Raw genomic sequence first — 12,239 nt, forward strand, 5'->3', positions numbered from 1 at the left:
GAATAAACATTTGACTTGATAGTTTTTGTTTCCACTCCATTAAAAAACTTAAATGGTTAGAGATACATTTTAAAATATGTATTCAAATACATACATTCAAATAAAACCATTTACTCTTCTCCTTACCTTTTTTTTGTCTTTTTTGTTTGTTTAATTTTACACAGTGCACCAAACTATCCCTGATAGAATGTCCCCTTGCCCTCCCTGATGGACATTCCATAAGCAGAACCATTTAGGATTTTTAGGTTAAATTTCACTTAAAGATGAAACTTGAAAAATTCTGTGTATATATGTAAGTTATAAAAATGTGATGAGGTTAACTGCATAGAATCATGTACTAACCAGAGTAATAATGTTATGATAATAAACTTGTATGCAGCTGTTAATTCAGATTAAATTAATTGTAAATTGAATCATTAAAATCTGTCATTTTGTATTTCATGTACTGAGTATGAAGCAAGAATTCACAATATATTCAAATCAATTTTTCAGTTAGAATTTTGGCTTAGTTTTTACAGATTAGAAGAGGCAGCAAAATTTATTCATTGCTAATAAATTGTGAGTACGGACAAGGGAGCAAACTGGTACATGGAAATTAAATAAGAAGAAAAAAAAATCAAAAGGAAGTAAGAGCATTGCAAAACTGCTTAAAATGTATTGCTTATTTTTGATATTAGGACTGTGTTCAGTAAAAAGTCTCAGAAAAAGCTGGTTTGCCTCCTGTGGCACACTATGATTAGCTTTTAATCATTCTATATAGTGTAGTGAAAGAAGACAGCCTATTGTATTCACAGACCAAGATAAGTTTTCAGGCCAAACACACTTTGTCTCTGCTTTGTGGTTTTTGGTTTTTTATTTTAATGCAAGATTCCCAAAATACTTCCAAGACTATCTGATAGTGCCTGAGATTCATTTCAGTTACATTTACCTCATAGAAATCACCATGAAAATAAAACACTTGAAGGTGTCTGTTGCAGAAACATGAAAATGTATCTTCATTTGAAATGCCTAACTTGAATAATCTAAGGCAGTGGGTGTTTTTCAATGATACTCTTCTTCTTTTTGCTTTACTTAAAACTAGGAAGTTTTATTTTAGATATTTTCCACTTACAATTGAAACAATTATAATAGTTGACAAATTGCTTATTCCTGCTCCGCACAAGCATGGACACAAACACGTTGCCCAAATTATTGTTGGAAAAAAAAGAAATGAAAAAAAAAAGAAATGAAAACACCAAGTGTTACTTCTACACTAGGGATTAGAGTGAATTTTCAGCAATATTTCCAGTTTCCTTGTCAAATCTGTGGTTAGATCTATGACTATGTAATTGTGCCTAGCAATTAATTTTACAATTATTACACCAGACAAAGACTCAATACAAGACAAGGACTCAGTGGCATTAGGTAAAAAAGGCTGTGTTCAACTATTACTTGAAAGAAAGATTTAAAGCAAAGTATGAAGTCTTTTTTTATACATTAATGACTTCCTATCAGGGATGGTAGGATACACTTTTCTTAGAAACAGCATATAAATATAAAGGGAAGAGAATATATACAAAAACCCCAAAAACCAAAATCAAAAGCAAACAAAAAACACATTCTATTGGAGTCCTAACAGGTCTTCAAAGCTATTAAACCTTATCTTAATAGAGGGAATATGAAAAAACTCCATGCCTGCAGACTTATATTTTATCACTTGTTTTTTCAGGAAGTGAGGCATGTTTATTTTATATATATATATATATATAATAATGCATATAAATAAATGGAAGCAGTATTGAACTGAATCATGATTTAGGACATAAGCACATCTTCAACAACATAATGAAAAGACAGGAAGGCAAAGGCAACAGTCAGCCATTTATTAAATTTTAATTACACATATAGCTCACAGTTGAACATCAGAAGAGATGATGAAAGATCCATGACTTTAGGTAAGTGAGCATTTATCAGAGGGAATGCTTAACTACAAGCCAAATAAACTCAGAGAAAGAACAATAGAGTGTTTCATAATTAGTCTTATAAATTAAAGAATATAAAAAGAATGATGATCCTGGGCTTGTACTCCAGACTCTTTACCAGCTTTGTTGCTGTTCTCTGGACACAGTCCTGCATGTCAATCTCTTTCTGGTAGTGAGGAGCCCAAAAGTGAACTATTTTTGTTATCTTTAACTGTTTTTTTCATTATTAAAAAATTTAATTAAATCCTTTTGTTTGCATTTTTCCCTTTTAATCTTGCTTTCCCCACATTATTTGAATTTTATTGTCTACAGACAAAATAAACTAATTTGCTACCAGGTTATTGTATGCCTTTAGCATTTCCTTTCCTTCTCCTTGGTTGTCTATCTCACATTTCTATTCTTAAAGATATTTCCGAGGCTATTTATTTCTCTGGTCACTGTTTTCTCAAATTAATGAAATGATGCAATTGAGAGAACCTACCTTTTCTACAGTATAAAAAACACAGTAGACAAGAATTCATGGTATGGTTCATTTATCATGGAATGACACTCAAACTGCATACTAGGGAATTTGCAGACACCCTTTCCTATGCCATGAGAGGATTTTAGCCTAGCACTTGCACAACACAACTGCCCATGATATCTGAGTCACTAGACAGTTTGTCAAGAATACATCACTAGAGATTTTACTACTTAGATAACCACAATTGGAATGTAATATTTCTGTCCCCGAAATCTGTAGCCAAGTGGAAAGAGAGAGATGCTGCAAATTTTATTGACCTTCCTTAAATATTAAACAATTCTGTTATTAATTGGAATTTCAAACTTCTTCCCTGCATGAGAAAAAGATGCGACCTGTTGCTGACACCTGCGAGGGTTTATACAGTAACAAGAGCCCAATGGTTGAACTTGAAAAGGAATCACAGACTCAACTAGGCTGGAAACACCTCTGAGATTATTGAGTCTTACCTATGACCAAACACCACCTTGTCAACCAGACCAGAGCACTAAGTGCTGCATCCAATCTTTCCATAAACACCTCCAGGGACAGTGACTCCACCACCTCCCTGGGCAGCCCATTGCAATATCTACTCACCCTTTGATGTGGTGGTGTGCGTTTGTGATTATGAGCTGTGTTGGACCTTTTATGAACCTTGTTTGAGGAAAGTTAAGACAGAGACTATATGAAGGACTTAGTAAGTGATCTAGAGAGTTCGTGCCAAGATGGATGGTGGACAGACGAAGGAGAAGATTCTTGAAAGGTTATTTGGAGTTGTAGCTGAGGGCGCTGATAGAAGGATTAAGGAGGGAGGAAACTGAGATAGGGGAAGTAGAAAAGGATTTTAGAGTGGTTTACTATTGTGGGTGGAAAATAGACATGTGGAAATGTTAGTAAGAAGGTTGTATTAAGGTTTAATTATATCACGTTTGTACAGGTTTAGTTCCCTGTATTTCCCCTTTTCTGTACCCCCTCCTCCCTAATTGATATTCAGACTCCCTGCTGAGTTACCTACAGCCTGTTCTATGTTTAGCACCTCAGTTAACTGTCAATCCCCTTTCCCGCCTTGAGTTGTTCCTCCCAACTCCTCCTGATTGGTCCCGGTTCCTCAACCCCTCCCCTGTGCTCCCCAGAGATAGCATCTGATTTGTCTAGAGGTAAGGAGACACCCCTTTCCCCGCCCCTATTCTAGTCCCTTAAAAGTTGCTGCACAGCTTTGTTCTGGGTTCAGATCGTCTGGTTCCTGGTTGTGTTAATAAATCCGTTCCTGTTCTCGCTGCGTCTGGACCCTCTCTTCTAGCTTCTGCATGCTTGGAAAGCTCTGGAGAGGAACGAGAGAACCTCTCTTGGTGGCACAAGAACCCACAGGGATCAATCCTGCTCAGCCCGCTGCAGGTTGACCCTTCTTTACTGTGCCGTGGTGCACGAGCTGGCCCGGCGGAAAGCAACAGGCTTTTAAAGCACCGCGACATAGGGTGGCGCCCAACGTGGGGCATCAGGAGGAGGTTTTTGGACTCTCCGGAGTTCATTAATCTCCTCTCGGTTGGACCTCGCTCGGATTGGAGGCATCCGCACCAGGCGCGGACGCCTTGAACTGGATCTTGGGCAGCCCCCTTGCCACGAGTTGGAGCAGGCCCTCGGGCAGCGCTCCTCGTGGAGTCCGGAGACAGCCTCGTCGGACGCGCTCTCGGTGAGGTCTTCGGAGGGCAGAAGCTTCCCTAAGGTTTAAGGTAGGCACTCGCCATCGGGGGCACGGATTTTGCTTTCTCCCCTGACCACAGGGAGAGGCTCATTTGGATACCCGCGCGGGGGCTGAGGGACGGACGCTTTTGTCCGGGTCCTCAGTTGTTTGGTCGTGCTCAGGTGGTTCTTTAGTTTTTTCTGTTCGCGTTTGTTTTGTTCTGTGGTTCCCTGGCAAGCAGGGAAAAGGTGTGTATTGGGGGCAAAAGCCGCGCGCTGTCAGGGTTTGTGGTGCTAGAGAGCGCATTGGGGGGCAGCGTTTAAGTCGCGGTTGGTTGTATCTCAGTTTGTCTTTCGTTTTTCGAACCTTAGGAAGGTGTGGTAAATTCAATCTGCGCAATGGGTGCCGCGCTCTCTACCACACAGAAGGGAGTTTATTATTTTTGTGTTAAAGTGTTAGTAGAAAATAAGGTTCCGTTTAAAAAAGCAGTTTTAAAGCGATTGGTAAGGTGGCTTTTTCTAACATATAGTAACACCTCAGAAGAGATGGTGAAAAATCCACGATTTTGGGCTGCAGTGGAAAGAAAAGCAATAGATTCGGAGTTAAAAGACCCCCCAAATTTTATGTTTTTAATTGTGAAACTTAAAAATATTGCAGAAAATTTTGAAGCTCAGAAAAAGCCACCTCGCCCTTCGACCCCAGTTTCCCGCACCCCTAGTCCCAGTCCCTCTATCCCCAGAAAGGGAATTCTGAAGCGAGCCGCAGACTTCAAGTCTGCCAGCTCGGGCTCACTTCAGAATTCCCGAACCCCTAGCCTCAGCAGTCTTGTCCGGACTGCTGAGGATTCTGCGGGCTGCCCTGGACAAGCAGCTCGCAGATGCTGTCCTATCCCCCGTTCTCCCAGTTTGAAACCTCGTGTTCGATTTAGTCTGTGTGAGCCAGAGGTGCCACAAAATGGCGCCGACAGCTCACAAAATGGCGGCTGTTCGCGCCGTTCCCCTACTCCTCCTCCTCGTCCCCCTCCCCCTAAGCTCAACCCCTTCATTGACCCTGCCCCTTCTTACCAGTCCAACCCCTTTTTCACGTGGGTCCCTCCCATGACCAACCCCTTTGCCCCTCCTCCGGTACCACCTATTGCTCCTCCCCAAATCCCTCCCACTTACCCTGTGTCTCCTCCCTCGGATTTTTCTTATGTCCCTCCCCCTTCCCACGGAGCTGCTCCTCCCACTCCCTCTGGTTGGCCCGCCTCAGGGGCGGAGTCAAGCCCTTCTCCCCGCCCAGGAAGGAAGCCATCTTTTAGTAAATTTTCCCACGCTACCTCTTCCGGTTCCCACGCTGGAGGACCGGAAGACAATAGCGGAGAAAATGCGGAAATGTGCCTAACAGCTGCGCCAGTTACTTACCGCAGGACTCGCGGGGGTGACACCAAACCTAATTGGCAACCGTTTAATCAAAACTTAATTAGAGATCTATGCAAAGCGCACAGCGAATTTGGCAGGGAGAGTCCCTATTTCCGCGGCCTCCTCCAGGCAGATTTGGCCAATGCGACAACCCTTCCTGCGGATTTAAAACAGATATTTTTGTGTTTAATGACAAATGCCGAATTTGAATTATGGCTTGCAGCATTTAAGCAAGCACTGCAGGAAGAGTTGCCTCATTGGCCACTCCCAGCAATAGATGAAGAGGGAAATCCCCTCTCTATCGAGTTGCTGGGGGGAGAAGGACCTTACCAGTCCCCACAGGTTCAAGCAGCTTTGATCCCGGAATCGGCCCTTTCAAAATTAAAAGAACTCGCATGCAAAGCCTTCTTTACACTCCAGCCGCGTGCCCCTCTTCCGCCATTCACTAACATCAAACAGGGGGAGGAAGAGCCTTTTGTCGATTTTGTTGATAAGCTCTCACGGGCTCTGGAGATTCAAGTGAAAGATGGGGGGGCCAGGAGAAGGATATTAGAGGAAATGGTATTTGTTAACTCTAATAATGTGTGCCGTCAGGCAATTTTAAGTCTCCCCCCAGAACCACCTAGGACGCTCCAGACCATGTTGCAGGTTTGCCAGCAAAAGGTTCCGTTCATTCAGCAGCAAACACCTCCCACCTGCAAACCAGCACAGAAGAAGGTGCACGTCGCTGAGACCGGCATGCAGCAGCGACCGCCTTTCCGGAAGTCATTGACGCCCAAAACATCCTTTAAAGAGATGAGGTGTCTGATTTGCGGTGACAGAGGGCACTTCGTCAAAGACTGTCCACACAATGCGTTGGCGCACGCAAAGAATCAGCAAGAGGCGTCTGGGCCAAATCAAAAAAACTAGGAGGGGAGTGCGGGCCCGCCCGGCGCGAAGACCCCAACGGGGCGGGTCAGAAACATCACGCAGCAGCCGTTTTTAGGGGTCAATGGGATTTGCTGACGAACACCAACTGGTTTGTCCCTCACTCCGAAAGGGGGGAGAATGCACCGGATGTGACAACTGTCTCCTTTTTTAACCCTTTTAGGCTTCGATTGGTCCACTCGATCCACCTGACAAACGAGGCCTGGAAAATTACTGACGTTGAATTGACTGACTTAACGGATTGGCCGTTGAAACCACAAGGTAAGTTCATGGTAGTCGGAGACTGCAAGCTGACTCCGCATGAGATCGAGGTATTCCCCGGGATCATCGAGGCTGGTCTCAGGGGAATCAGGATTTGGCTGCGCTCGACTCACCCCCCGACATTTTTTCCAGCAGGACAGGTAATGGCACAGGCCATTCAAATCACAGACCCCAACTTATATGAAGGTTACCCGGAAGAAAGGGGGAACATCACAGTGTGCACGGTGCACAGAGTCACAACCCAGAAACCCATTATACCGTGCACAATGTCGTTAGGGGATGAGTCGATTGATAAAGGACTGTTGTTTGACACGGGTGCAGATGTGACGATCATTCCCACTCGGGAATGGCCGTCACATTGGGCTTTGGAGGACGCGCCCGCGAATATTTCTGGAGTTGGGGGTTTCCAATCGGCGAAAAGGTCAAAGAGCATGGTCAAATTTACGGGGCCAAAAGGGCAATTGGCTTATGTACGCCCTTTTGTTTGCAAGTATGAGCAGCCCCTGCTTGGACGAGACCTCATGCAACAGTGGGGGGTCACAATTAGCATACCCGACCCTCCACAGGGTTTTTGCCTGGCGGTCACTGAGGAGCGCCCGATCCTCAAACTCAATTGGAAAACGGATTCTCCGGTTTGGATCGATCAGTGGCCGCTACCAAAAAACAAATTAAAGGCGCTCGAGGAGCTCGTGGCGGAGCAGCTCCAGAAGGGGAACTTAGTGGAAACTAACTCCCCCTGGAACTCGCCCGTTTTTGTCATTCAAAAGAGTGACAAAAGACGTTGGCGCCTCCTCCACGACCTTCGCAAAATTAATGAAGTCATTGAGGATATGGGGTCTCTTCAACCAGGGATGCCGTCCCCCTCCATGCTCCCCCGAAATTGGCAATTGGCGGTCATTGACATCAAAGACTGTTTCTTTCAAATTCCCCTCCATCCGGATGACGCGCCGCGTTTTGCCTTCTCTGTTCCCACGATCAACAGAGAGGCCCCGAGGAAGAGATATCACTGGAGGGTTCTTCCCCAAGGGATGAAGAACTCCCCAGTGATGTGCCAGTTGTATGTCTCTTCCTTGCTGCACCCAGTGCGCGCAGCCGCGGAGGGGGGTATCATCCATCACTACATGGATGATATCCTCATTTGTGCTCCGACAACCCATGAACTTGAACGATTGCTCACCCAAGTAACAGATTTGTTAGTCACTGCAGGGTTCGAGCTTCAAGAAGAGAAGATTCAACGGATGCCCCCTTGGAAGTACCTGGGCCTTGAGATCGGGAGAAGGACAATTGTCCCCCAAAAATTGGAAATCCGGACATCAGTCCGGACCCTTGCGGATGCCCATCGTCTCTGCGGGGAATTGAATTGGATAAGGCCCTGGCTGGGTCTCTCGACAGAAGACCTAGCACCCCTTTTCAATTTATTGAAAGGGGGAGAGGAGCTGTGTTCTCCTAGGGCGCTTACCACAGAGGCAAAGGAGGCACTCGAGAAAGTACAAGAGGCGTTAACATCGCGCCAGGCACACCGTTATGACCCTAACTTACCTTTTCGGTTCATCATACTGGGCAAGTTACCACACTTGTACGGGGTCATTTTTCAGTGGGACTCACACAAGACATCACACGCCAAGGGCCAGGGCAGAGGAGATCCACTTCTCATCATAGAATGGGTCTTTCTCAGCCATCAACGGCCCAAGAGATTGACGAAGCCGCAAGAGGTGATGGCTGAGTTGATTCGCAAGGCGCGGTCCCGCGTCTGCGAATTGGCCGGTTGTGATTTCGTGTTCATTCACATTCCTATAAAATTGACATCGGGCCAATTAACTAAACCAATGTTAGAGAACCTGCTTCAGACAAATGAAGCATTACAATTCGCCTTGGATTCTTTTACGGGCCAAATTTCGATTCATAAGCCGGCCCACAAATTATTCAATGCGGATATAGATTTTAAATTGGCTCTGAAGAATGTCCGGAGCCCAGTTCCTCTCAAAGCTCTGACCGTTTTCACGGACGCGTCCGGGGGTTCCCACAAGTCAGTAATGACCTGGGAGGACCCCGAAACTCAGCAGTGGGACGCTGATGTTGAGATCGTTGAGGGATCACCTCAAGTTGCTGAGTTGGCCGCAGTCGTCAGGGCGTTTGAGAGGTTCCCCGGACCCATAAATATTGTGACCGACTCCGCGTATGTCGCGGGGGTAGTATCCAGGGCAGATCAGGCAATCCTACAGCAGGTCTCTAACGAAAAGCTCTATGAGCAGCTCTCGAAATTGATTAAATTGGTGTCCCACCGAGAGCAACCTTATTATGTGATGCACACGAGGTCACACACTGATTTGCCGGGATTCGTTGCTGAGGGCAACAAGAGAGCAGACGCTCTAGCTGCCCCAGCAACGGAAGCCCCACTGCCGGATGTGTTTAATCAGGCACAGCTCAGCCATGCCCTCTTTCACCAAAACGCCCCAGGATTGGTGCGGCGATTTCATATCACACGTCAGCAGGCGAAAGCGATTGTGGCAGCGTGCCCCTCCTGCCAGTCCCACTGTGTGCCAACACTGCACGCCGGAGTCAATCCTCGCGGCTTGGGGAGCTGCGAAATTTGGCAGACAGACGTTACACATATAGCCCAATTTGGAAAGCTCCGGTATGTGCACGTGTCAGTGGATACTTTCTCGGGTGCGACCTATGCCTCTGCCCACGCAGGGGAGAAGGCCTCTCATGCGATTCAACACCTCATTCAGGCCTTCTCTTTCATGGGCATCCCCAAGGAGGTTAAAACAGATAATGGGCCAGCGTACACCTCCAAGGAATTTGAAGCTTTCCTGCAGCGATGGGGAGTGAGTCATAAAACTGGCATCCCTTACTCCCCCACGGGTCAGGCAATCGTGGAGAGAACCCACCAAAACATCAAGAGGGTTCTCTCACAACAAAGGCCAGTCCTCAAGGCGGAAAATCCGGCAATTAGATTGGCGAGAGCTTTGTATGTGATAAATTTTTTAAATTGCTCGTTTGAGCACCCTAATCCGCCAGTAGTCAGGCATTTCAACGGCAGTAAGGATTGGACCATCGAAGAACGGACCCCGTGGGTTGTAGTCAAGACACCAGAGACTGGGAAAGTAGAGGGGCCACGGAGGCTTTTGACGTGGGGGCGCGGGTACGCCTGCGTCCTCACTGATGCTGGGCCAAAGTGGATCCCCTCAAAGTGGGTAAAGCCATACATTGAGGGGAAGGTTAGAAAAGGAGACAATGAAAAACCACAAGTCACGTCAGCAGCCCTCCGCCGAAAGCGGCGGAGTCCCAGCGACCCAGATGAGAAAGAGGATTCTCAGTGGAAAGAAATGCCCTTTCAGTCGGAATTATGTTGTACTGATGAGTTGTTTTTATAAAGTTTGTTACAGGTCAACCCAACCACCCCAACCATGAAAGTCATCTCCGACATCATCATACTTGCCAGTCTCCTCGTGCTGAATCAAGCCTGGATCGTCCCCCAGCCCCAGGAGAACGTGTGGGCCGTCCTGGCCAAGTCGCTCGGCCAGGACCACATTTGTCTGAGCCAAACGAGTGCCTCCAATCCCTTGGCATCCTGCCTTGTGGGGATCCCGTTTAAAGACCGAGAAATGCCCAAAATGCTTTTAGGTTATGCTCAAAAACTCAGACAAGAAGCTGCAAAAATGGAGTATGACCTAAAGCACGACCGCTACATCATTGCGTGGTACAATTATTTTAAGAGCCTCCCGAAATTAGAAAATGAGCCCCAGGAGCTTGAGCTCCTAGGCTCTGCTAAAGCAGCATCTTGTTTTCATATTCGTAACGACCATGTTCAGCGTCACCACCGTCATTTTGTTTCCTCCAAAGCCCATTTTAATACCCATTGGTGCAACGCTGTGTCTTTTAGTTACCCTCCAGCTCCCTACCCAAAGTCCGCTCAAGTCCTTGCCCATCCCCGCCACCTCCCCAAGGGAACATTTTTGATCTGTGGAGACCACGCATGGGCAGGCATCCCCTCTCACCTCTCCGGAGGCCCGAGCACCTTTGGGACCCTCGGATTGTTCTCACCCAACAAAACGCAAATTTTAGATTGGGTTAAGCAAAATTCTACAAATGGTGCACACCAATTGGTACACTCTAGAAGGAAGAGAGAAGACTACTCTCTTAAAAAATTGGCGGACGATTGCGACGAAGAAATTATTCATTGGAGTCGATCTAAAGGAGTCGCAATCACGGTTTTTGCACCGTGGGTCGCGATTGCGAAAGCCCTCGGAGAATTAGGCCATTTGGAGTGTTGGGTAGCAAAACAATCCCGTTTAACTTCTAGGGCCCTATCCAACCTCCTGAGAGATGAGGAAATAACAAGGCAGGCAACTCTTCAGAATCGCGCAGCCATCGACTACCTCTTGCTCTTGCATGGGCACTCCTGTGAGGAATTCGATGGCTTGTGCTGTTTCAACTTAACATCGAGAGCCAAGGGAACGCGAGAGGCAATCAAGCGGCTAGAAGATATGGTGGGACAGATCCGTCAAGAAACAGGAGACTGGATCAGCAATTTGTTTAAGGGCTGGGGTGTATCTGGGTGGGCCACTTCGGTTGTTAAGACAATTCTTTTAATTGTGTTCATTGTTCTAGTTTCAATATTAGGGTTCGGGATCATCAGGAGGATGATGTTAAATTTGATTTCCACCTCCATGTCTCCCAAAAAGACTGAGGTCCACCGGGTTGAGATAACAGAAGAATTTGAGGATGCTGAGGAAGGCCCTGCTGATGAAGATGACCTGGCAGCTGAACTCGAAATTGCTGTGGAAGAAGTTCAAAGCTTGCCGAGAGAGAGATGGCCTACTCAGCAGCCTTGGTTTGTGGAAGCTTATCCGAGATCAGAAATCCGGATGGATCCTCAGCACACCAGACTTTGGAGATGAAAAAACTGCTGCATTTTATTTAAAAAAGAAAGGGGGAGATGTGGTGGTGTGCGTTTGTGATTATGAGCTGTGTTGGACCTTTTATGAACCTTGTTTGAGGAAAGTTAAGACAGAGACTATATGAAGGACTTAGTAAGTGATCTAGAGAGTTCGTGCCAAGATGGATGGTGGACAGACGAAGGAGAAGATTCTTGAAAGGTTATTTGGAGTTGTAGCTGAGGGCGCTGATAGAAGGATTAAGGAGGGAGGAAACTGAGATAGGGGAAGTAGAAAAGGATTTTAGAGTGGTTTACTATTGTGGGTGGAAAATAGACATGTGGAAATGTTAGTAAGAAGGTTGTATTAAGGTTTAATTATATCACGTTTGTACAGGTTTAGTTCCCTGTATTTCCCCTTTTCTGTACCCCCTCCTCCCTAATTGATATTCAGACTCCCTGCTGAGTTACCTACAGCCTGTTCTATGTTTAGCACCTCAGTTAACTGTCAATCCCCTTTCCCGCCTTGAGTTGTTCCTCCCAACTCCTCCTGATTGGTCCCGGTTCCTCAACCCCTCCCCTGTGCTCCCCAGAGATAGCATCTGATTTGTCTAGAGGTAAGGAGACACCC

General features: G+C 46.2%; 1 protein-coding gene across 1 annotated transcript; it reads left to right on the top strand.

Annotated features, from left to right (window-relative positions):
• The first annotated feature begins 5,290 nt into the window (after positions 1 to 5,290).
• LOC134548541 (uncharacterized) lies at positions 5,291 to 11,633 on the top strand. Its single transcript, XM_063393444.1, has 2 exons — positions 5,291 to 6,729; positions 10,109 to 11,633. The coding sequence occupies exon 2, from the start codon at positions 10,140 to 10,142 to the stop codon at positions 11,631 to 11,633; it is 1,494 nt and encodes a 497-aa protein (XP_063249514.1). The 5' UTR covers positions 5,291 to 6,729; positions 10,109 to 10,139.
• The last annotated feature ends 606 nt before the right edge of the window (positions 11,634 to 12,239 follow it).

The sequence above is a fragment of the Prinia subflava genome, chromosome 3 (assembly GCF_021018805.1).
Source record: "Prinia subflava isolate CZ2003 ecotype Zambia chromosome 3, Cam_Psub_1.2, whole genome shotgun sequence".
Classification (NCBI taxonomy): domain Eukaryota; kingdom Metazoa; phylum Chordata; class Aves; order Passeriformes; family Cisticolidae; genus Prinia; species Prinia subflava.